At 41.8% G+C, this 26,512-nt stretch overlaps 1 protein-coding gene across 3 annotated transcripts in view; it reads left to right on the plus strand.

Moving 5' to 3' along the window:
• Positions 1-26,512, plus strand: part of SLC11A2 (solute carrier family 11 member 2) — a 43,700-nt gene that overhangs the window by 2,867 nt on the left and 14,321 nt on the right. For all 3 annotated transcript variants that reach the window (XR_008556610.1, XR_008556609.1, XM_054719074.1), the window contains exons 2-14: positions 12,706-12,759; positions 14,967-15,115; positions 15,885-16,010; positions 16,653-16,772; positions 18,844-18,950; positions 19,461-19,531; positions 19,640-19,707; positions 22,111-22,266; positions 22,909-23,067; positions 23,850-23,936; positions 24,663-24,782; positions 24,995-25,144; positions 25,645-25,718. Coding sequence is in view for 1 of the 3 variants with exons in the window: in XM_054719074.1 (XP_054575049.1) it covers positions 12,726-12,759; positions 14,967-15,115; positions 15,885-16,010; positions 16,653-16,772; positions 18,844-18,950; positions 19,461-19,531; positions 19,640-19,707; positions 22,111-22,266; positions 22,909-23,067; positions 23,850-23,936; positions 24,663-24,782; positions 24,995-25,144; positions 25,645-25,718 (1,421 nt within the window). In the remaining 2 variants the exon portion in view is untranslated. The remainder of the gene's footprint in view (positions 1-12,705; positions 12,760-14,966; positions 15,116-15,884; positions 16,011-16,652; positions 16,773-18,843; positions 18,951-19,460; positions 19,532-19,639; positions 19,708-22,110; positions 22,267-22,908; positions 23,068-23,849; positions 23,937-24,662; positions 24,783-24,994; positions 25,145-25,644; positions 25,719-26,512) is intronic.

Raw genomic sequence — 26,512 nt, forward strand, 5'->3', positions numbered from 1 at the left:
TGCAACAAGACAGTTTAGTATTCTTGTAGGGTTGAATGTCCCATGTTGGAGGGGTGAGAGTGGAGGACATTGTCTTCGTGAAATCCCTTTATTTGTACTTGAGTAAGGAGGAAAAGGAGTAACATCTTTAAAGAGTTGAGTGTTTGAGGTAGAAAGGGGAGCCTTTTGCCCCAATATTGTCATCTTTATTATCTGAGTCTCTGTGGTTTGAATACAATATTTTGGAAAAGAAGGTTGGTAGCATTTGAATGTGTAGAATATAAGGAGTTAGAAGAACTAGACCCTTGTCTTACTCATTGTATGCCATTTATTCTTTTAATAATTTAACACACATATTTAGAACAATTAACAGTTATTGATCCCTGGAGACACAAAAAAAGAGCCCTTTCAGGTACCATTAGGAATATCATTGATAAAATAAAACAACATATGTGTTTATAGGCTATATTTTATTTATTTATTTACTTATTTATTAAAAAGATTTTTAAATGGATTTTAGAGAGAGAGGAGCGGGGGGAGAGATTTATAACAGGTTGCCTCCCGCATGCCCCCTTCCAGTGATGAGCCTGAAATCGGGCATGTGGCTGACCGGAAATCAAACCAACAACCCTTTGGTGCACAGGCTGATGCCCAACGACTGAGCCACACCCGCCAGGGCATATACTGGTAAACTATATTTTAATAAAATTAGAATCCTATATAATAAAAGGCTAATATGCAAATCGACCAAATGGTGGAAAGACCAGTCGCTATGATGCTCACTAACCACCAGGGGGCAGATGCTCAACACAGGAGCTTCCCCCTAGTGATAGTGTGCTCCCATAGGGGGAGAGCCTCTCAGCCAGAAGCTGGGCTCATGGCTGGTGAGCCCAGTGGCGTTGTTGAGAGTCTCTCCTGCATCTGCAGCAGTGCTAAGGATGTCTGACTGCCGGTTTAGGTCCACTCACCCACCCCGAGTGCACGAATTTTGTGTACCGGGCCTCTAGTAGAATATAAAAGAGTTGGCCAAGAATGATAAAAATATATTTATTGTCTAATTCCTCTTCCACTTTTAATTTAAGGTCAGAGTAACTTATATTTTTTAGTGTAAGAACCAGTTTCCAATGAAGACAAATTGGGAAGTTAGGGTTTTCAGTCTTTGTGCCTATTGCTAGTAGGTCATTTTGTATGGGTTTTATTTGTTTTAGCCCCACTTATCTCTGATAAGCAAGTGTATGTTAAAACTCCAAGGTAATGCCTGGCTGGCATGGCCCAGTGGTTGAGTGTCTACCTCTGAACCAGGAAGTCACGGTTTGATTCCCAGTCAGGGCACATGCCAGGGTTGCAGGCTTGATCCCCAGTGGCGGCTGTGCAGAAGGCAGCTGATCAGTGATTCTTTCTCATCATTGATGTTTCTATCTCTCACCCTCTTCCTTCCTCTGAAATCAATACAGATATATTTAAAACAAAAACAAAACTCCAAGGTAATGAACGAAGCCTACAAGTTAAAATTTTAACAGGTTCCAAAGAGCAAAAAGAGGCATGTATCAGGTTGGAGACTCTTGTATGTTTTGTCTGTCTTTACACATAAATTTTGTTTGCTTTAAGACAACAAACATTGAGGAAAATATGTACTTAAAATTGTCAAGTCCAGTGTACATCAGGAGGGCCAATACTGTCACTAGAATAAATGAGTTGAATGTAATCTAATGATAATTATTTTTCATATTTGCCAGAGAAAAAACTACTTAAGCAAGTATGAGGGCAAAACATTTTTAAAAAATATATATTTTATTGATTTTTTACAGAGAGGAAGGGAGAGGGATAGTTAGAAACATTGATGAGAGAGAAACACTGATTCAGCTGCCTCCTGCACACTCCCCACTGGGGATGTGCCCGCAACATGCCCTTGACCGGAATCGAACCTTGGACCCCTCAGTCCACAGGCCGACACTCTATCCACTGAGCCAAACTGGTTTCGGCGGCAAAACATTTTTTTTCCTGAGGCTAGAAGTAGGTAGAGACTGATTTATAGACTTTTTTATTTCAATATAAAAGGGGTCTTTGAAATTGTTCTCAGAACTTGGAGTTGTGTTCCAGGATAGATGTGTCCAGCCAGGAGGCCAGGTTGGCCCCCCAAAGGGAAATGCACTGCTGTAAATTTGTGGTTAGGGGGAAATCGGAGGAAGCTCACACTGTGTGAGCTGGGAGGAACAAAGAGAAGCTGTAGTCTCTGGAAGTAAGATTTTAGTGAGCAGTAAACATTAAAGAAGTAAAAGCGAAGAAGAAGCAGTCAAGAAGCTGATTAAGCCTCAGTGCAGTGAGCAGATAAAGTTAAGAGTTCTCTTTAGCGGGTCAGGGCCTTCTAATTCTGAAGTCTCTGGTTGATGAGTGATATTTTTGTCTAAAACATCCTTCTTGACCAGCTTGGCCAAATTTCTTCCAACTGTTATCGTCTTTCACACCCAAGCAGCTGGTTTCATTATCAGCTGTACTCTCTCCCGGGATCTTAACTCCCTCTTTCCTTTTGCTAATTAATTTTCTCTTTCTTTATCATTAGATGTTCTCAATGTTAGGTTTTTCTTTCAACTATAAAACAGGTTCTCTAAAGTCTAGCTTAGGTGAGAAACTGTAAACTTGATATTGAGTTGAAATTGTGGTTCTCTGATAGACTAAGCAAGATTAACACTATGGCACACAAAAATCAGTAAAATGAAGAATAGTCTGAGCTGATATTTCTGTTTTTAAAATAGATTTTTATTGATTTTTAGAGAGAGGAAGGGAGAGAGATAAAGAAATAGAAACCGATAAGAGAGAATCATTGATCTGCTACCTTCTGCACCCCCCCCCCCCCCCCCCCACTGGGGATCAAGCCTGCAACCTGGGCATGTGCCCTGACCGGGAATCAAACCGTGACCTCCTGGCTCACTGGCCGACTCTCAACCACTGAGCCACACTGGCTGGGCTAAGCTGGTATTTCAGTGGCCATTGTGCCAGGGAGAGCGAGACTTACGCACACACAGGTGCCCTGATGCGTATTAAGCACATTGTACAATAGCAGCACTGTTTGAACTTTATGAACTGGGCGTGCTTGTGTGGCTTTCGGTGGGAGACATTCTGACCCTACCCACTTAGGTAGAGAGGAATGGAGTTTCTAGGCCTTTTTCTTAAACTAACACCAGAGGGGCTATTCACTCTCAGGAAGTAGATGTAATCAGTCTTCAATCCTTTTTCCCATTTTACATCAAATTCATTTTCATAAGAGAAAAATAGGATACACTTATCCAAATTAAATAATTTCAAATTTACATTCTCAAGAATAATTTAGAAATTCACATTGCTTTTCTAAGCTCTTTCCCCTCACCCCCAGTGGGGACACATTGAGTTTTGGAACTAACTAGATGAATACCCTAGATGGAAAAGACTCAGAAAATGGTGCGTCTTTAATGACCTGGAATGGAAAAACAAGGCAGTAATACTCTTTCAAAAAGTAGCTAGTAATCTTCCTTATTAAAACACACAGGGTTCAGAAAACAATGAGCTTTGTTTGAACCACTTGAATATTTCAGAGTTTTGTTGACTCTCATCCAGGGGTAGGAACTCACCTTCATAAAGAACATCTTGTGCAACATAGGTGTTAGGTTAATAGTAATGGTTTTGTAGGAATATCCAGTACTTTATTTAGCCTTAAAGTAGAACTTTCGGGAAAAGGGATTTTAGAAGGATCTGAGAATCTTTACATTTTCTTCAGGACACAAAATGAATTTTAAAAAGTCATAACTGCTTGTTAATACCTAAAACCCTTGGATATTACTTTTTAAAGCCTCGATCTGTGCCTCTGGCTATGTACTTTGTCACCAGCATGTTGCTGGCACCGAATCTTGTCTGAGAAAAGCGTTAAGAGGGAGTTAACTTCAAACATTCCTGTTCACATTTATTTAATCAGTTGCTTCCATGCAAACAGTTCTTTTGTTTGCTTCTATGAAATTTATTTTCCTTCTTCAGTGATTTTCAACCTTTTTCATCTCATGGCATACATAAACTAATTACTAAAATTCTGTGGCAAACCAAAAAATATATTTTTTGCCAATCTCACCAAAAATTTGATTAATTCTGGACACCTATTGTGTTGGCTGTTGTCATTTTTTATTTGACAATCTAAGGGAAAACAAGTCAGTGCCCCCAAATAAATCATCAGGTATTGCTTTTTTGCTTTTTTAAAAATTCCCACCCAAGGATTGAGGATATTTTTTCCATTGATTTTTAGAGAGAATGGAAGGGGAGTGGGGAGGGAACATCATTGTGAAAGAGATACATGGAATGGTTGTCTCCCACACAAGCCCCTACCGGGGATGGGCATCGAACCCCAGACCCTCTGATGCATAGGCAAATGTTCTGAACACTGAGCCCGCTGGCCAGGGCTCAGATAATCCTTTTTTTTTTTTTTTTTTTAGGTATTGCATTTAAAAAAAATTATTGTGGCACACCGATTGAAAATTGCTGTCCTAATGCTGCCTTTGATGTTGTTTATGTATAGGAGGGGAGAAAAAAAGGGAGGAAGAATTAGGGGACTGTTAAAAAACACTCCTAAACCTTACAGTTTTAGGGAGACCTTTGCAATGTTGAATACAGCTCTAAAATCAGTGAAATAGTTTTGAGTGCCTTTGCCCTCTACAGGGGAATTTTACAAGAAAAAAATATTTCAAATTAAAAAATTTTTTTAACCATAGGGGAAAAAGTTTAAGTTAATGTTTATGTATGTATTTTAATATTCATTTCTTGGGTCGATTTTTAAATAGGCTTGGGTTATTCAGAGTGTTCTTCCAGCCCTAACCGGTTTGGCTCAGTGGATAGAGCGTTGGCCTCTGGACTGAAGGGTCCCAGGTTCGATTCTGGTCAAGGGCATGTACCTTGGTTGTGGGCACATCCCCACTAGGGGGTGTGCAGTAGGCAGCTGATTGATGTTTCTCATCGATGTTTCTAACTCTCTCTTCCTCTCTGTAAAAAAATCAATAAAATATATATTTAAAAAAAAACCAAAGTGTTCTTCCAGAGTTCTTGTAAATGCTAAGAAACATAGAATTTCTTAAAAATATATTTTTATTGATTTCAGAAAAGGAGAGGAAGAGAGAGAAACATCAACAATGAGTGAGAATCATTGATTGGCTGCCTCCTGCACTCCCCCCTACTGGGGATCGAGCCCACAACCCGGGCATGTGCCCTCACCGGGAATTGAACCCAGGACCCTTTAGTCCGCAGGCCTACGCTCTATCCACTGTGCCAAACCGACTAGGGCAGTGGTCGGCAAACTCATTAGTCAACAGAGCCAAATATCAACAGTACAACAATTGAAATTTTTTTTGAGAGCCCAATTTTTTAAACTTCTTCTAATGCCACTTCTTCAAAATAGACTCGCCCAGGGCGTGGTGTTTTGTGGAAGAGCCACACTCAAGGGGCCAAAGAGCCGCATGTGGCTCGAGAGCTGCAGTTTGCCGACCACGGGACTAGGGCAACACAATTATTGTTAACTAGATATTCAGAATTGGTTATAGCTAGTTTGTGTTTTGAGGAGATAACTATTCATTTTGATATAATTTTAAATTTACAGAAAAGTTTCAAAATAGTATCAGAATAAATGATTTCAAGATAACATGGTAAGAGTCTAAGAGTAATGATAATGGTAACCAGCAGGTGCCTTGGGAGAACACGAAGGAGGGCCATTTAACCCAAATTAGGAGTCAGGAAATGCTTTCCTAACGATTTGGCTTCTGAAACTCCATGATCATAACTTTACAGCATGGCTATGTGGGCGCTAAGACAGAGTGATAGTAAGTTAAAGTGAAGGCAATATATGCCAGCCAAGTGGAGGGCTGCAGATCTCCATTATCCATTTGAGAAGCTTTCTCAGAGCCCAGGCTGGGTAGCTCAGTTGGTTAGAGTGTCATCCCAATAGGCCTAGGCTGTGGGTCCAATCCCTGGTCAGGGTACACACATTGTATAAATAAGTGGAACAACAAGTATATGTCCCTCCTTCGCTCCCTCCCTCCCTCCCTCCCTCCCTACCTCTCCCTTCCTTTCTCTCTAAAATCTATCAATCATATATATATATATATATATAAATTAAGCTTTAGAGAGAGAGTCCCTAAAGTATTTGTTAAGTGAATCCAGCCCAGCCAGTGTGGCTCAGTGGTTGAGCATTGACTTAGGAACCAGAGGTCACAATTCAATTCCGGTCAGGGCACATGCCTGAGTTGTGGGCTGGATCCCCAATATGAGGCATGCAGGAGGCAGCCTATCAATGATTCTCTCTCATCATGGATGTTTCTATCTCTCCCTCCCTCTCCTTTCCTCTCTGAAATCAATAAAAATATTTTTTTAAAAAAATGAATCCAGAGAGCAGTGGGTGGTTGAGACCAAATACTTGACTGAACCCAGATTCAGTATAGGCAATGCAGACCTGCCTGGGAGAACATGACAGAAAAGAATGGGGGCGGGGGGGGTGGGCGGAGGAATTGGATCAAAGGAGGAATCTAAGACTCAAGAGATGTTAGTGACGTACTTTAAGTCACCTGGTTCAACAAGTCTGATTCTAAAGCCATGATTTTCCTCTTTCCCCTACTTGGGAGCAAGGAGACATTATTCCATTCAAATCTCAGACTGGAGAGGCTGGAGGCTGGATTGAACTATCTGGATTACACTGTTGGAATGAAAATATGTTTTGAACTTTAAAATGTTTCAAGAAAATCACTTGAAATCTGGATACTGGAATCTGTCCCCCCTTTTAATGTTTATTCCTTGTTTTCTTGAGATTCTTTAACATTATGTGCATTAATTATTTTCTTTAAAATGTTTCTCTTAGATCTACATTATTAGAAAAACTTGAAATTATGATTATTTGTTATCCATTTATACAAGTTAAGGTGTTTCACACATGTTTTTTGCTAAATAAACAATCTTTTACTTCAACCTGTAAAAAAAAAGAAAGTGAATCCAATCATTTGCCACAGCATAGATGGAACTAGAGGGTATTAGGCTCAGTGAAATAAGTCAATCAGAGAAAGACAAGTACCATATGATTTTACTTATATGTGGAATCTAAAGAACAAAATAGATGAACAAACAAAATTGAAACAGATTCATAGATACAGAGAACAGACTGACAGCTATTAGAAGGGAGCCTTAATAGCTGGGTGAAGGAGGTGAAGGGACTAAAAAATACAAATTGGTAGTTACAAAGTAGTCACGGGGATAATGTAAAGTACAGCACAGGGAATACAGTCAATAATATTGCGGTAACTATGTATGGTGCCGGGTGGGCACTGGAAATGTCAGAGGGAATGCTTTGTAAAGTACATGATTGTCTGACCACTATGCTGCACATCTGAAACCAATACAAAACATATGGAAAATAAACTAATAGAAAAAAAGAAGCAAATTCATATTATCTTTATACTTTTTAAAAAATAAATAATACAGAAATGCACATGGTAAAATTTTTTAAAGGAAGAAAATGGTATATGGTATATATTCATTGAGAGGTCTTCCTTTGACCTAATCTCATTTGGGCTCCCCCACTTCTTCGTCTTAGGGACAGCATTACCAGTTTTTGACTTATTGTCCTTTGGAGAGAGTATATATGTGTACATGTGTGTGTTCTTTTTATTTTCCTACACAAATGATAGCATACTGTTCTATAAATTAGTTTGTTTTTTTACTTGACATCATATGTTGGAGATTATTTCCTACCAATATCTATAGATCTGCCTTATTTATAATAGCTGCATGGTATTCCATCGTATGAATGTTCATAGTTTATTTAATCAGTCCTCTGCTAATATCTTGGTTGTTTTTTGATACTGCAGTCTTTTGATACTACAGATAATGCTATGAGAAATATGCACATACTTCCTTATGTGAGTGTTTAGGATGTATTCTTTTTTTTTTTTTTTAATATATTTTATTGATTTTTTACAGAGAGGAAGGGAGAGGGATAGAGAGCCAGAAACATCGATGAGAGAGAAACATCGATGAGAGAGAAACATCGACCAGCTGCCTCCTGCACACCCCCCACCGGGGATGTGCCCGCAACCAATGTACATGCCCTTAACCGGAATCGAACTTGGGACCCTTCAGTCCGCAAACCGACGCTCTATCCACTGAGCCAAACCGGTTTCGGCTAGGATGTATTCTTAGAATTGCTGAGTCAAAGGATATGTAGACTTAATGACATTTGGACAGAAAATTAATTTTATTAGCATTTTAATACTGTAAAACAGTCTTACAACTTTTGATAAGGAATAAGATAAAATAGTTATATTACACTTAACCATTTTTCTGTCGTTGATTGCTGTTTAATAAGATGAATCTTACTGGCTATAAGAGAAGGTGGTACTTTATGGTTGGAGTGATCTAGAATATCAAAGCATATTAATCATAACTATCGAAGTATTGCTGAGTTGATTCTGGTTGCTTATATCTCAACTTCGTCTTTTCCTTAATGTAACCGAGTGACTGAAAATGGCCTGTGGTATGGCCTTAGAGAGCAAAACTACCTTAATGTTAACTTACAGCTTCCGTATGTATCTTAACCTCTCATGGAGGCTTAAACACTGTGCAGCACACCAAGCATAACTGACCCTCTCTGTTCCCTGTCCTGGTTATGTCCTATATGCACTACAAACAGTGGAGCTTGTGGTTTGTTAATGAAAAGTTTTAATGAGAAAGTTGGAATCTAGAATCAGTTTTCTCTCCTGGAATAATACATTCCTGAGATTTCAGAGAGAAGACTAGACTTCTTATATATTAATGGCTTTATATGTATTTAGTATAGGAATAATCAATTAGAATAGTGATATTTATTAAACTTTTTATCATGAAATATTTCTGTCTAAAGTTATTCTTTATCACTTTTGCAGACTACAGGCTTGGGGAAAAACACACTATCTCAGTTGTTTGCCTTTTATTTTTTTATTTTGAGAGTACGTTTATGAAAGCTGGGAACAGGAAACAAGGAAGGACGTGGGATAAAAGACGCAACAGGAGAGAGCATAGGCGAGGCTACTTTGGCTCTCCAGAAAAGAAGTGAGCCCAGGCTGGGCTGCTGGAGAGTCGGAGAAAAGGGGATGACATTGGAGACAGGTTCAGGGGATTAGCTTGGGCTGCCCATTGTGTCCCTGGTTGCAAGTCTTGTAGGGTCCTTTGGAATTTAGGAGATGCATGCCTATGGGGGAAGAAGAAAGGGAAGGGAAAGGTGCCCGGGTGCTCCTGGAAGGGGGCGTGCCTCAATTCATTGCTTTTTAAATATACGTTAAGTAGCATATTTTGGATTGGAATCTTCCTCAAATGTATATAAGCATTTCTGTGTCTTCTTAAATAGGATATCATGCATCACTACAAAAATAATCTAATTTAATCAGTTCTTGGTGAGTAGGCCACAGTTAAGAAATTTGATATAACAATAATATATTAATTATCCTATATAATAAAACGCTAATATGCAAATTGTTCCCTTGGGAGCTCAAGACTGGGAGTTAGATCACTTGCTATGATATGCGCTGATCACCAGGGGGTAGCATGGAACATGGTGGATGACCAGCAGCGGTGGTGGGGCGCTGAGGGAGTGAGGGAAGGAGGAGGTGGGGAGGCTGGAGGCGGGGAACCTGATCGGCCCTGATTGCTGGCCAGGCCTAGGGACCTTTCCTGTGCATGATTTCGTGCACTGGGCCTCCAGTATGATTAAGAATAAGGTAATTATTATTCTTTTTTTAATTATTTATTTAAAAATATATTTTATTGATTTTTTAAAAGAGAGCAAGGGAGAAGGATAGAGAGTTAGAAACATCGATGAGAGAGAAACATCGATCAGCTGCCTCCTACACACCCGCTACTGGGGATGTGCCCGCAACCAAGGTACATGCCCTTGACTGGAATTGAACCCGGGACCCTTCACTCCGCAGGCCGACGCTCTATCCACTGAGCCAAACCGGTTAGGGCAATTATTATTATTAATCTTTTTTTAAAAATATATTTTATTGAGTTTTTACAGAGAGGAAAGGAGAGGGATAGAGAGTTAGAAACATCGATGAGAGAGAAACATTGATCAGCTGCTTCCTGCATGCCCCCCACTGGGGATGTGCCCACAACCAAGGTACATGCCCTTGACCGGAATTGAACCCGGGACCCTTCAGTCCGAAGGCCGACGCTCTATCCATTGAGCCAAACCGGTTTTGGATATTATTCTTAATAATAATGTTCTCAGAGCTAATTGAAGTATAAGGAAGGGCTCTTTGCCTCAGATCAAATGGCCCAAGACCTTTTTCTATGACAGCCTTAATCCCGGATCGGATTTGTGGTTTCTAATTCATTGTGGGCTAGGAAAACCTGATTACCTGGCTTTTTAGAATTAGAAGTAAAAAGGCTCTGGGTGGTGCCAAGGGCTGTACTGTGATTGGAAGCAAGTGGTTATTGCTACGCTGAGTTATCAGATGTAAATCCCGTTTGGTGAGGAGCTATGGTAACTGGCTGAAAGAGGGGCTGGGATCTCTTGCCTGGTGTTGAGCCATCTGGTGGCTCAAGACCTGATAGGAGGAATATGGCTGGTCATACTTTATAACAAAATACCTGATATTGGTTACTGCAGAGATGAAAATTGTTTTCCAAATTAGTCAGTGGTGGTATGTTTTATACCCCAGAAAATAGATGAAACCTAAAACCCCCTTTGGGCCTGAATTCTGTAATTCTATAAGATAGGTATAATATAGAATATGTTGGTAGATAGATGGTCTAAAACAGAAAGTAGAGGACTGTTCAGTTAGGAGGAACAAAGGGACATAAATGGAAAAGACCATTTAAACAGTAAAAGACAGCTAAGGGGAGTCTTCATACCTTTTCAGAAGGAGAGTTATTATTACCCTATCTTCCCCTTCTGAATTTGCAATTGACTGAGAAGTAGATTCCTTAATTAGTAGATCAGAAATTTAAAAAATCAAGCCTTATTGGCGGGGTTGACTGGAGAATACACCATAGATCTGTGGTCAAATGGGCTTATTAATACCTCTTTACACCCAGTTGAACTTACCCCAACAGAATGGGGACATGTTGGACACCTCCTCGTCCCCACAGGTTGCTTATTGCAGGACTGCGAGGAGTGCCAGCATCTCGAGAACCAGGCCCAGCCCTCCTGCTGCAGCGCTCCCTCAAAGTCCAGGAGCGGAGGGCACGGTCATTAGTTTCTTCTCCCAGTTGTTGAAGGGTGGGGAGTGAGACCTGAAACATTAGAGCTGACGTCTCTCCTGGGGAAACATGGAGCTAGGAAATAGTGGCCCTCCACTATCCGTGTGCTGGTGAGGTGCTTTTCCCTGTCCAGAAATTGAAGCATAAGTGCTTGAATAAATATTTAAAAATATATATTTTTATTGATTTCAAAGAGAGGAAGAAAGAGATAGGAACATCAATGATGAGAGAGAATCATTGATTGGCTGCCTCCTGCATGCCTGTCCTCCCTACCCCCCCCCACCCCCCACACACACACACACAAACACTTGGGATCAAGCCTGCAACCCAGGCATGTGCCCTGATCAGGAATCCAACTGTGACCTCCTGGTTCGTAGGTTGATGCCCAACCACTGAGCCACACTGGCTGGGCCCTTACATAAATCTTTGTCATTTATTTCTAATTGAAGACTCCCAACGACTAGGCAATACCAAGTGTATTCCCGAGGAGAAAGAAAAGTCTGAGCGTTTTATAGTAAGAAGTCCATTTTGGAGGAGAATCAGTTCTGCATTCTTAGTGCCCGCATTGGTTCAAGATGGTAATCCTCAGATGTCCGGTGGTTTAGACAATGCAACATTTTTTTTTTGAGGTAATTCAGATGGTTAACTGGAGGCATCAAAGGCACAATGCCCTGATATTCAGGTAGGACTGGAAATTTCAAAAGCTTAAGTTCTCAGAGTCAGTTTAAACAAGAATAATTATTTTTTTGATGCCTCAGTTAATAAATTAGCAGCATAACCTAAAGTTAATAAATTAGCAGCATAACCACTGTGACTCTTTTTTATTTCTCCACTCTGTTTCTCAAGTTTAAATTGTTAGGTCAGAGAGAGTTTTAGATTTCTGCCCTTAAAAACTCATAAAAATGAGGCCTGGCTAGGCTACTCAGATGGTTAGGGCACTGCCCGGTCCCCATTGGTTAAGGTTGCAGGTTCCATCCATCCCTGGTCAGGGCACATACAAGAATCAACCAATGAATGCATAATTATGTGGAACAACAAAGCAGTGTTTCTCTCTTCCTGTCTCTCCCTCCCCACCCTCCTAAAATCAGTCAATCAATTAAAAAATATTAAAAACTCAAAATGGGAGAAATCAGACTGGTCGGTGCAGCCCTGGTCCTGGGAGGGGGTCCGCCCCCTCGCCTGTCATGCAACACATGTTTGTGGGGAACGTGGTGCTACGCTGTTCTAGAGGACCTGCTTCTCAAAAACAAATAAAACATTTGCCTGCTCCAATTTGGTTTTGAAATCTTGCCAGCAAAACCATGATTAAGACATATTTTTATTAAAATCCCTTAATCATACTCAGAAAACTAATTATTTTCAAGGTTATCTAATTCCATAGAAGAATTACTCTTTTCATATAGTAAGGCTTTGGTTGTACAGAGTACAAATGCTGTTGCTGAACTTGTTAGTTTGTTCTTGTTCACTCCTCTCCCTCCCTTTTCTACTTTCCAGAATCCTATTCTAAGAACACCATGGTGTTGGGGCCTGAACAGAAGATGCCAGATGGTAATTTACAGTTTTTGTGTTATTTTCTGATTGTTATTTGGATATAGAAATTTATCATATTTTCTTTTTCATTGTCTATTCCAACAAAAAATGTTCCCATTTGCCCTCCTTCGGCCAATAATATCTTCGTGGAGATCTGCTCCATTCAGAAGTCACCATCTGGTGACTGAGGCTGTAAATGAAAATGGGTTTATAACTGCAGAGACCTGCCTCATCTTGTTTCCAGTTCTGAGATGAGCCAAGATTAGCAACAAGTTAGGTTTCTATAGCAGTAATGCCTGCAAAGGCAGTAATATTCACAGACTTGTCATAAAACCCTCCTTCTGGGCTGCGGATGGCATTTCAGATATGTATGGAGCTGTAAAGTACTGGGTGTGCACCTTATGCTGTATTTGATTAGAGCTTCTTGACTGCTTTGACTAATCCTTCCTAATTCTAAGTTTTCCCTTTAGAATTTCCATTCCTTTTTATAATTAAAAAAAAATTCTTAATAAGTTCTGGGCCACTTTCCATATAGAAAGAAAGCTTTTGTTTTTTAATTGGAGGTTATAAGGATTTCTTAGAAACACTGAGATTAGAGCTTTGTGGTTCAAAATAGCCATTTGATGGCTACAGCTATCCTGGTTTTGTATCTTTTGGGCAGATTAGCCGTTATCTTCCAGTCCCTAATCCCTACCCCTCCCTGCATTTAAGATTAACTGCGGAATGCCTAGGTCAGGGAAACACTGTCAGTCTTCGATGAGTTCTCCTATCCCGAGGGTCACCACGTGACCTGCACTCTTTACTGCAGGCCTTAGTCAGGAGGCAGAGGGGTTCCTGCTTGGCGGTTTTCCGGCAGCCTCAGATTTTAGCCCGAACTGTGGCAGGATTTTGCAACTTCCACATTTTTTGAGAAGCCTGCCGGAGGCATAATGTCCAAGGAAGTTTCTTTGAGTAAGTCCTACCAAATATTAGGAGGGGAGGTGGTGGTGGTGTGTCCCTACTAGATTGACCCAGTTTTTCTTGTAAAAGTTAGGATTTTAGGTTACCAAAGAGGCTAGTCTGGGAATGTTATATTTTGAGTCCTAGACATCAGTGTTCTTAGAAGAAAATGAAATGGTTCTAAAAGTTGCCAAGTGGGAATAGAAGTATGAAAGTAGAAAAACCATTGTGAGACTATGTAAGTCAGTGGTTCTCAACCTTTCTAATGCCGCGACCCTTTAATACCGTTCCTCATGCTGTGGTGACCCCCAACCATAAAATTATTTTCGTTGCTACTTCATAACTGTAATTTTGCTACTTTTAATGAATCGTAATGTAAATATCTGTGTTTTCCGATGGTCTTAGGCTCTACAGCAGCGTTTCTCAACCTTCGCGACCCACAGGTTGAGAACCGTTAGCAGGTCGCCTAAAACCATAGATATTTACGTTACGATTCATAACGTAGCAAAATTACAGTTATGAAGTAGCAACGAAAATAATTTTATGGTTGGGGGTCACCACAGCATGAGGAACTGTATTAAAGGGTCATGGCATTAAAAAGGTTGAGAACCACTGATGTAAGTAGTCTTAAAACTGATATAGAGCCCCAGCTGTTGTACGTCAGTGGTTGAGTGTCGACCTATGAACCAGGAGAGGGTTGTAGGCTTGATCCCCTCCCTGCAGGAGGCAGCTGATCAATGAATCTCTCTCAGCATTGATGTTTTTATCTCTCTCTCCCTCTCCCTTCCTCTCTGAATTCAATAAAAAGATATTTTAAAAAAACCCACAAAACTGATGTAGAGCTGAATGACGGCAGAAGGAAGTGATAGGGAGCTTTTTTGCTATAGCCTTTTTTTATTTCTCAAATTTTCAATCATGTGAATGTATTGCTTATTCAAAAATAAATTTATTTCCGTGGCTGGGTGGCTCAGTTGGTTGGAGCATTGTCCCGTACAACAAAAGGTTGCATGTTCGATCTCCAGTTGGGGTGCATACTGTAGGCTACTGATTGATGTTTCTCTTTCTCTCTTAAATCAATAAAAACATATCCTCAGGTGAGGATTAAGAAAATAATTGGAAAAATTAATTTATTTAAAATAAAAATAAAGTATTAGAAATAAATTGAGATACAGTCAGGTAACTCTTGTGCCTTTAGGGTGTTAAAGATTTAATTTCAGTATTACTATGGATGAATTGTTAGTTTGCTCATTTTTTAAAAAAAATTCTTTTCAAATTTATTTATTCAGGTGCTGCTTCTGAAGACTATGGGGACTCTGCCAGTCTTGGTGCTATCAACCCTGCCTACAGTAGCTCCTCTCTTCCGCAAACCACCGGGACCTCAGAGGAGCCCTTCACCACCTACTTTGATGAGAAGATTCCCATTCCTGAGGAGGAGGTCAGTGACAGGTCCTTGGAAGAAAAAGTTGTTATGTAAGGAAAACGTGTGTAACAGGTCTGCTGGACAACGCAAGATCAACAACCTCAGGTCTAAGTTTGGCACACAGTCTCTGAAGACCGAATTTTAAAAATCAGAATAAATAGAAGCTGTTCAGGAAAATGAGGGCCTTGAAAACTGTTGCCAATGAGAAACGCTCACATCAAAGAAGTATGAGATTTATGTTCCTCTTTTACGACAGCTTTTTAAAAAAATATATTTTATTGATTCCTTCACAGAGAGAAGGGAGAGGGATAGAGAGTTAGAAACATCGATGAGAGAGAAACATCGATCAGCTGCCTCCTGCACACCCCCCACTGGGGATGTGCCCGCAACCAAGGTACATGCCCCGGACTGGAATCGAACCTGGGACCCTTCAGTCCGCAGGCCAACGCTCTATCTACTGAGCCAAACCAGCCAGGGCTTTTTATGACAGCTTTTGTCCCATTTGGGTAGTGGTTGAGCACAGAGATACTGATATTGTTACTCTTGTTTTAAAATGAGAGGCTGATGGAAAAGAGAAAGGTAAGGGAAAGGCTCTTTACTTGGACAGAGAAGGGGCCAACTTATTGATAATAAGTGGATAAAATGGAGATGAAACTTGGACACACCCAATATCCACCATCCTAAATCCTTTGTTTTGTGACACTGATATTGTTGCTTGTATATGATAAAACAGATCAGTAGTATGGAGGTGATAATCAGTTTGATCTCTTTTCCTCCTGTACAGCACTCTTGTTTTAGCTTTCGTAAACTATGGGCTTTCACGGGACCAGGCTTTCTTATGAGCATTGCCTACCTGGATCCAGGAAACATCGAATCAGATTTGCAGTCTGGAGCAGTGGCTGGGTTTAAGGTAAATGTCTAATTCTACCCGTGTCCCATTTATTTATTTATTTATTTATTTATTTATTTATTTATTTAAATAAATAAATAGAGAGTTAGAAACATCAATGAGAGAGAAACATCGATTCAGCTGCCTCCTGCACACCCCCTACTGGGGATGTGCCCACAACCAAGGTACATGCCCCTGACCGGAATCGAACCTGGGACCCTTGAGTCCGCAGGCCGACACTCTATCCACTGAGCCAAACCGGTTTCGGCTACCCGTGTCCCTTTTAAACACACACAACACTCTCACATCCTTTTCCTCTACTCTGCTGGTGGGCATCAACCTCTGAACTTACGGTGACGTTTAAGTGAAAAGTACTTTTCCATCTGGTTTTTTATTTTATTTTATCCACATAGTTGGTTTTTTATTTCACCCACACAATTCCCTTGAATAAAGGAGAAACTGCAGATGGGAGAAACTAAGGCTCAGAGAGGTACAAGGAGACATACCAGGTTATGTGTACAACCTGATACAGAACTTGGGTCACTTGGTTCCTGACCTGGGCTCTTTCCTGAATGTTGTGCTTCCCATTCACATTTCCAAACAACCAAACAAAAAGGCCTCTGCTGTCTGTGAGTGTTATGGTGGGATTTTGTTCTTCTCTAGTTGCTCTGGGTTCTTCTGTTGGCCACCATTGTGGGACTCCTGCTGCAGCGCCTTGCGGCTAGACTGGGAGTGGTCACGGGGCTGCATCTTGCTGAAGTCTGTTACCGTCAGTATCCCAAGGTGAGCAGTGTACTGTTCTGTTTGTCTGTCACTCACATTATAGGAATCTGTGTGTCTGGCAGTATGTGCTGGCCCTACTACTGTATACTGAAACAGTGGAGAACGTGGGGGTCAGTGACCCTGAGGACTGGGAGTCCCAAGGAAATTCTCTAGGCCCCTTTTACTGCCAAGCCACATTTCTACATTCCTTCATTTTCTAAATGAAGCTGGGCCTTAGCTTTATTTAGAAAAATCCTGTTTGAGTAAACATTTACCATTCATTCTGCCTTCTGGCATCTATTAGTGCCATGGCGTGGTGGGGGCTACTCTCTAAGCACTTTCAGTCATGCTTTCATATTACTCAGTCACTTTGCATTATACATATTTTCTTTTTGTTTGACTTTGCTAACAATTAGAAAAAAGTAAGTTTCTTCCTTATAATACAAACTGTTTGTGGCAGGATCTTTGGATCTTCTAATAACTATTTTTCAATTAACCCTGACCCTGGGTGTTACCCTCTTCTCTTCCTCTTCCTTCTGGACCCTTGGAGCCTTTCTTACTGCCACCTAAGGCGGAAGTGGAGCCTGTGTCCGGAAGAGAGCTTTACCCTAGCTTCATCTTTTTTTCTTTTTTTCATTGATTTCAGAGAGGAAGGGAGAAGGAGAGAGATATAGAAACATCAATGATGAGAGAAAATCATTGATTGGCTGCCTCCTGCACGCCCTCCACTGGGAACTGAGCATACCACATGGGCATGTGCCCTTGACCGGAATCAAAGCCAGGACCCTTCAGACCACAGGCCGATGCTCTATCCACTGAGCCAAACCAGCTAGAGCCTTTTCTTTTTATAATAGAAGGGAGAGGGAGAGAGAAATAGAAACATCAGTGATGAGAGAGAATCATTGATTGGCTGTCTCTTACACGCTGCACACTGGGGATCGAGCCTGCAACTTGGGCATATGCCCTGACCAGGAATTGAACCATGACCTCCTAGTTCATAGGTTGATGCTCAACCACTGAGCCACACCGCTGGGCCTTAGCTTCATCTTTATTTTTTAAAAATATATTTTATCGATTTTTTACAGAGAGGAGGGGAGAGGGATAGAGAGTTAGAAACATCGATGAGAGAGAAACATCAACCAGCTGCTTCCTGCACACCCCCCACTGGGGATGTGCCCACACCAAGGTGCATGCCCTTGACCAGAACCGAACCTGGGACCCTTCAGTCTGCAGGCCAAGGCTCCATCCACTGAGCCAAACCGGTTAGGGCTAGCTTCATCTTTAGATGAGATACTAGAGATCTACCTCTGGTTTGTCCTAAATGTTTAATCTCCTTTCCTGGCTGTGAGAAAGTACCCTAATCTTTTTTTTTCTTATATACTTCTTAAAAGAAAATCCTGGTAATTTATAATTTCTTTTAGCTTCTCTTTCTTTGTGTATCTTAGCAGTAGTTTTTTGGGTAGTAGATACGTGGAGGTGTTCTTTTACTGTGCTCAGTGAACCAGCATTAACTAGATTTGTCTTCAGCCTGCATTGTTTGACCAGATTAGTTCCCTATTTTGTCATACACCACCCAATTCCAACCACTTTGCCCTGAGTCCCTTTGCATCTGTCCTTTTTTACTTCCGTGTTATTATTACATTTCAGAAGACTCAGCCTTTTCACATTTGTTATGTCTCTTCGGTTACAATCTGGATCGATATTTTCTTCAGACATTTTTTATTCGCTCCTGAACAGTATTTTGACCATATTAGCATCATCATTTCCCCGTAAGACTTAGGATCGTTTTTTTAGGCACGAAATTAAGTGGAAATTAATGAATGGAAATTCCATTCCTCTCTTGAATGGAAAGGAAAGAGGAAAAAATTAGGATCCAGCTGCTACCTAGACCCTGACTCATAAGCTCCGCTGCACAGAAGCACACTTGCCTTCTGTAGCTAGGGCCCACAGTGCTATGATGGGTCTTTATCTCTAAACTGAAGGCTTATAAAGACTGCTGATGGGTCAGTTCCAAAATGTGAATTCCAAATTATGAGGGAAGTTCTTAGAAGTTATTAACTAGAACCATGTCTTTCTTCTGTTTGGTGTTTAGGTCCCACGAATTGTCCTGTGGCTGATGGTGGAGTTGGCTATCATTGGCTCAGATATGCAAGAAGTTATTGGCTCAGCCATTGCCATCAATCTCCTGTCTGTAGGAAGGTGAGGGAGTTTCCCTCTAGAAAGTAATATTTTGCTAGATTTCAAAGCAAATGTAAAAACAAAAACCCAACTCATTTTTAAGATTCAACTCAAGTTTATTATATTTTCTGTGGAACCTATCTGGGCCCACTTTCCTCTGTCCTGGAAGATGTAGACTGTATATCTTTCATGTTCTCATGTTGGATTATATATACCTCTGTTATGCAGTATGTATTATTGTGTATCACAGTTATTTATTTGTATGTCAAATTATCCCAGTAAACAATGAGCTCCTTGAGGGGTAAGACCCATTCTTTCAACTGTGTACCCTAATGTCTGACGTAGTAGACAGTCAGGTTTGAGTGAATATTATTCATGTGATCCTAAACTACCCAAGGCCTGGCCTCCTGCCACTGTCCCCTCCCCCCAAGTCCTTGCTTCTCCAGAAGTTGTATGTATGGAGAGCTGTTGGGAAGAAAGTACTTCTCTGTCTTTCTTTACTTTAATTTCCATTTCTTATCTCTGATCTAGGGTTCCCCTATGGGGTGGAGTTCTCATCACCATTGCAGATACTTTTGTATTTCTCTTTTTGGACAAATATGGTAAGTAGAGTGGGAATGGAGGGGTTAGGCAAAGAAACTACTTTTCCATCATGTGACTGATGGGGAACTCTGTCTCCTGTAAACTCACTGCTGCATTTTCCTCTTTAGGCTTGCGGAAGCTGGAAGCATTTTTTGGCTTTCTCATCACTGTTATGGCCCTCACTTTTGGATATGAGGCAAGTGTGTCAGACTATTTATTATCTTTTCAAGACAAACAAAAAAATTGTTTGTTGTTTTTATTATAAAAGACAAAATAATGCTAGGATGGTTCAATTGTATTGCATGTGCTAAGAAAAAGACAGTTGCTTCCTCTTCTTGTAAGTAGCAGAGGTGACCTATGAAAATAGTTTGCTATTGACTTGACCCAGAAATCAGGCAAAGTCATGCAGATTAAGAGGTTCAGATCTTTGTGTCCACTCTAAGAACATTCGTGAAATTGCCCAGGCCATCTGGGGTATGCATATCTGAAAAGCCCATCAAGTGTCTGAAGGATGTCACCTTACTGAAGCATTCTGTTGTGACATTGGTGGAGTTGGTAGGTGTACCCAGGCCATACAGTGGGGCTGGACATAGGGTTGGTGACCCAAAAAAGAGTGTTGAGTTTTTGCTGCATGTGCTTAAAAAGCCGGAGAGTAATGTTGAACTTAAGGATTTAGTTCCCTGAGCACTGGACACTGAGCACATCTAGGTTAACAAAGCTCCCAAGATGTGGCACAGAACTTACAGGTTACCCCACACATGAGCTCTCCCTGCCACACAGATGATTCTTACTGAAAAAGCGGTAGTTTTTAAACCAGAAGAGGAGGTTGCACAGAAGAAAACAGATATCCCAGAAGAAACTGAGGAAACAAAACTTATGGCCCAGGAGTAAATTCAGCATAAAATAAAAAATGTTTATAAAGTAAAAGCAGAAAGAAAAAAAGAAGCCAGTTAAGTCTTGGGCCAATTTTGAAGGAATATTATCTATAGCAAAGACTAGTGTCCAGGAAGGTCTGCAGGACTCCTATGTCAAAAACTTAGAGGCCCGGTGCACGAAATTTGTGCACAGGTAGGGTTCCTAGGCCTGGCCAGTGATCAGGACTGATCTGTGGGGCGACCGGCAGGGCAGTCAGGGGCCCCTGCTGGCACCCACCTTGGCCAGCCTGGTGCCGCCTGCTCACCAGCCCTGCCCCCTGCTGCTGCTGCTGGTCACCTCCTTCTGTGGGGTGATTGGCGAGGCAGTCGGGGGGGCCCCCCACTGGCACATGCCTTGGCTGGCCTGGGGGCAGCTCCTGTGTTGAACATCTTCCCCCTGGTGGTCAATGCACGTCATAGTGACTGGTTGTTCTGATGTTTGGTCAATTTGCATATTAGTCTTTTATTAAATAGGATTATTATATAGGATGACTAGAGGGTGGGTGGAGGTGGAAGAAGGCATAGAGAGAATAAGTGGTGATGGGAAAAAAATAAATGACAAACATTCTAGGACTTTCCAGACTACACCCCCTGGTTCCAAATTGGCCATCTGGACAATAGAACAGCTTTGGAGAGGGTTAGAAAGGATGTTAATAGGGTTCTTCTTGGCTATTAATGTAGAGAGGTCTGTTTTTGCTCATTTTGGTTTATACCAACTGCAGCTTGAACTTTGCTGCATTGCAACTACAGGGGATGTGGTGGATGCTTCCTGGTTTGTGCCCAGCCCAGACACTCCTAGGAATCGGTACCATGACATGCCTCAACAGCCCTTTTCTGTATCCGGTTAACTGATAGCTGTTTATTGGCCTGGCTGGACTTTTACAAATATATCTAATCTATGAGTAGGGTATACAGCTCGGTCTAAGGCTTTCAAGAGAAATGCTGAACCAGGAAAAAATATGTGTGAAAAGTGTTTTACGAATGAGTCAGCTTATGCTAGTGGCAAATACTGATTTTTAGATGAATATAGCTGATCAGAGGCATAAGTGTGGATAATTAAGAATTGACTGTATTCTTGGGTCTGTCTCATAGAAGTTATTGTGAAATTAATATCAATAAGGCCCTTAGCAGCCATTTCATTTCTTTTTTTTTTTTTTAATCCTCACTTGAGGATATTTTTTTCCATTGATTTGTAGAGAGAGTGAAAGGGAGAGGGAGAGACAGAGAGAAACGCCGATGTGAGAGAGACACATTGATTGGTTGCCTCCCACATGCCTCTGACCAGGGCCGAGAACCTGCAACTGAGGTACATGCACTTGACCAGAATCGAACCTAGAACCCTTCAGTCCGCAGGCCAATGCTCTACCCACTGAGCCAAACTGGCTAGGGCTCAGCTATTTCATTTCTTTAGCATATTAATTACATTCTCTGCATATCTATTTTGTGTATCTAAAATATGAGGTAAAATATCCAGGTACCCCGGAGTTGAATTCTCTGATCTCTGGCAGCAAGCCCCTAATGCTGCTTGGTTTGCGATGGTTCTGTATTCCTCGTTATTCTAGGTAGTTGTTGAAGAAGAAGGGGTTATAAGGAAAGGAGGAAAAGATGCTGAGTGTTTCCTAGTACTGTCACTCCCTCGGTCTCATATTCCAGTGAAAGCTAATAGTTGTTATGTTGGTCTGTAGTATATTACAGTGCGACCCAACCAGAGCGAGGTACTCAAGGGCATGTTCCTGCCATCCTGTTCAGGCTGCGGCACCCCACAGATCCAGCAGGCTGTGGGCATCGTGGGAGCTGTCATCATGCCACACAACATGTACCTGCATTCTGCCTTAGTCAAGGTGAGCAAGGCCTGTACCTCACTGGCCTCCTAGATAGGTCATGAGATGTTTTCCTTTAGTTGCAAGGGGCACATACTTAGTTTACAACTGTTAGAACTTGAAGGAGCAAGGTCTTTTTCCATGGTGAGACTCTTACAAACTCCACACTTGGACTCTGTTTTATGACCCCACAGAAACTGGAACTAAAGTTGTTCATAAAAGGTCTGAAAGTACACCGAGTCTCGGGTGTTTTAATCTCAAAGCCCTGAGTGGCCTTGAGGAGGTCAGGAGTCAAGAGTCCCACTAACCTTTTACCCGTCATTCTTACACAATAGTTTTCTGGGAAATTTCAGAGACCTTTATAATTAAGGTTATGCACTTGTTAAGACAGCTTGGTTTTTTTTTGCTTGTGTGTTTGGTTCTTCCAGCCACAATAACAGAGCTCAGTAATCACTTAGTTTCTATTACCTATTTGAGGAATGTGCAATGTCATCCAAGGGTCACGAAGTTCTTAGTGAACACGGATGTAAGCGATTCTCTCACATTTCATCTGGTCAATTGTTGCCCTCTAAATCTTTCAGTTGTCTCTAAACTCATGAAATATTACAAGGAAACTTGTTCCAAATAGTTTAAAAAAAACCGACTATGCTATTTTCTCTCCAGTCCAGACAGGTAAACCGAGCCAAAAAGCAGGAAGTTCGAGAAGCCAATAAGTACTTTTTCATTGAATCCTGCATTGCTCTCTTTGTTTCCTTCATCATCAATGTTTTCGTCGTCTCAGTCTTTGCCGAAGCGTTTTTTGAGAAAACCAACCAGCAGGTGGTGAGTCAACCAGCAGGGGCATGCGTGGTCGTGAATGTGAGGTCATGTGAAGGCGGAATGGGTAGGAAAGTATGACAACGACTGGGATCTGTGACAGTAGATCTGTGGCCTCAGTACTGTCCCCTAAGTCACTGCACTGGTCCGGGTGTGCAGCCTGGGGGCTGAAAGCCTACACCCTTTCCCCTGCTTTTGGCTCAGAAGGGAGATTGCCTCGTGCTGTGTTGTTAGTGGTTTCACATCTCTTTAGCCTTTTGTTTCCTGTTTATCAACTGCCAGTCTGCTTGCCAGTCCTGCCATTTGGTGATTGAGGACAGGTTGGGAGGAGGCAACAAACAAAACAGAAACTGTTGCTAGGACAGACTGTTTTGTCGTTTTGAATTCTGTCTTCTCAGTTCCTGGTTGCCTATCCAGTTTTGATCACCACTTTGCTTCCCATGTGTAGGACTCAGACGCCTGGTTCTGCTTGGACTAAGGACTCCCTGTTCCGGGTGTCCTCTCATATTTGAAGCCTTCCTAAGGGTCCTCCCTCCTGTCCTTAAAATGACCCAACAGTGCACACTGTAACTCAGTAAATCTTGTTGATGACGTGGGGGTGCGGGAAGATTATGGAGGAAGAGCACAAGTGATACTTGCCCCGGGGTCTGCCCATCACAGCCTGAAGCATCCACTCTGCCTCCAGGCTGTGTCGCATAGATGACTTGCGTGTGATCTGCGGGAGAGCTCTTCCTCTCTGGCCCATGCCTCGAAAATAAAAGTTGCTCCCAAACTGCTTTCTTTTCCAGATTGAAGTCTGTAAAAACAGCAGCAGTCCCCATACTGGCCTTATTCCTGATGATAACTCAACACTGGCTGTGGACATCTTCAAAGGGGTAAACAAGTCAGATTTGTGTTCTTTGGCCCTGGGTCAATATTCTTGGCTTAGTAGCTGGTCTTTTCTGTAGGTTCGCTTCAGAGCTAAGCATATCTCCCTGTGGAGTGTCATTTATTTCAGAGGTCCAGATGCTAGGCAAGCATTTTGGACTACATAGAAAGAATAAAGGATCAGCTAAAAAAATGAATTTTTTCAGCAGTTCCCAAACTTGTGCTGATAGTAGAGTGTTCTACTGATGTTAACAGGGGCAACTGGAGAAAGTGTACCTAGTAAAGTGGTCTTCACTGGGGCTCAGTCCCTTTTATATTGGTTACATTGTGAACCTCCAGGTGTAGAATGTGTATGTATGTAGCATTTCCCAAATTTATTTGAACTTTCTTTTCACTCTTATTATCTTCTAAAATATTGTGTTAAGCAGTATAATTTGGGAAATATAGTGTAGACTTTTTTATCTTATTAATATTTCAGGTATAGGTTGAGGATGAAGACTTTAGGAGCTTGGAGAAGAGAAAGGACTAGGCTAAGGAATGAAGGACCATCTAGCAAAATTTAGGTTGAAAGGTTTAGAATGAAGTTAGGACTGAGTTGAGCTTCTGGGACAGTGCCCCCTGCACAGCCCTTGGTTTAGCTGGGTGCATAGCAAAGAAGAGAGACATGCTGTTTTGGGTGTTGTCTAAGCAGTTCACTGACACACACCTGCTTCTCCCTTGCCCCTCCCCCCCAGGGAATTGTGCTGGGATGTTACTTCGGGCCTGCTGCACTCTACATCTGGGCCGTGGGGATCCTGGCCGCAGGGCAGAGCTCCACCATGACAGGAACCTATTCTGGCCAGTTTGTCATGGAGGTAGGTGCTGCTTTGACTGGTATAGACTAGAGCAGCGGTCGCCAACCTTTCAGACCCCACGGACCACCGGTTGGCGACCGCTGGACTAGAGGAAGGGGAAATTGGCCTTTTGTTACTTATTAATCCCATGCTTTTAAGGTCTTCCTGAATCGCTCCAAAACTTTTTAGTTTCCTGTTCCAGACACTCATCCTGTTTCTGTGTTTTCTTCCAGGGATTCCTGAACCTAAGATGGTCACGCTTTGCCCGAGTGATTCTGACCCGCTCTATTGCCATTATCCCGACTCTGCTGGTTGCTGTCTTCCAAGATGTAGAACATCTAACTGGGATGAATGACTTCCTCAATGTTCTGCAGAGCTTACAGGTGAGGTAGCATTATGGACTGCCCTAGGTACCAAGCCTAGTGCCAGGTGCTAGGAAAAATTTAGAGGAAGAGAGAGGCATGGTCTTGGTCTGCAGTAAATGTGTACGAAATCCCTGGCATCCAAAAGGCTTTTAGAAATGACTTGGTTTTTTTTTTTTTAAAGCCTATTGAATGGGAATTATAATTGCATATAGGATACAAAGTTATTATTGATTAAACCAAGAAAGTGTTAAATGACATATAGGATACTGCTAGGTCCTAAGCAGGTTAAGACAAGGCAGAAACAAATATTTGTAAAGAACCTTATGATCATAATTGATGTTAGGTTAATGACAGCTGTGCAGATTTCAACATAATGCTTGAGCATTTGGGATGATAGGAATAATTTTTCATAGAGTAAATGAGACAGGGTCTGTGTTTCCCTTTCACTAGTAATGCTACTCTGGGATGATACAGGGACCCCCAGCAGCCCCATCTGATCTTAGGTTTTTCTTTTCCAGCTTCCCTTTGCTCTCATACCCATCCTCACGTTTACGAGCTTGCGGCCAGTAATGAGTGACTTTGCCAATGGAATGTGAGTGTGCTTCTCTCGGTTCCCCAAAGCTGTGTGGGGGAAGGCTATCTTCATTAAGTAGGCCAATCAAAAAATGAGTCATAGGGGCTCGTGGGGTGGTTGCTAGCACTGCCTCCTCAATCTTTGGCTTAGAAGAGGAAGGGGGAGAGAGAAAGAGAGAGAGAGAGAGAGATCAATGATGAGAGTGAATCACTGATTGGCTGCCTCCTGCACACCCCCTACTTGGGATTGAGCCCGAAACCCAGGCATGTGCCCTTGACTGGAATCGAACCCAGGACCCTTCAGTCTGCAGGCCAATGCTCTATCCACTGAGCCAAACCGGCTAGTGCTAGAGCTTTAACTCTTTAGCTTCAGCCACTGAAGTATAACGCATCTTTTTATTTACTTTTTTGTTAGTCCTCGCCTGAGGATATTTTTTCCATTGATTTTTTTAGAGAGTGGAAGGGAGGGAGAGAAGGGGAGAGAGAGAAACATGGATGTGAGAGAGACACATCAATTGGTTGCCTCCCTCATGCTCCGACTGGGGGTGGGGATCGAACCTGCAACTCAGGTATGTGCCCTTGACCAGGAATTGAACCCCGACCCTTTGATGCATGGGCCGATACCACCAAGCACACCAGCCAGGGCTAAAGCATCTTTTTTATAAATACTTTTTATTGATTTTTAGAGAAAAAGGAAGGAAAAGGGGGAGAGAGAGAGAGAGAGAGAGAGAGAAACATCAATGTGAGAGTGTAACATCAATTAGCTGCCTCCTGCACACCCCCTACTGGGGATTGAGCCTATCACCCAGGCAT

This window comes from Eptesicus fuscus, chromosome 7 (assembly GCF_027574615.1).
Source record: "Eptesicus fuscus isolate TK198812 chromosome 7, DD_ASM_mEF_20220401, whole genome shotgun sequence".
Lineage (NCBI taxonomy): Eukaryota > Metazoa > Chordata > Mammalia > Chiroptera > Vespertilionidae > Eptesicus > Eptesicus fuscus.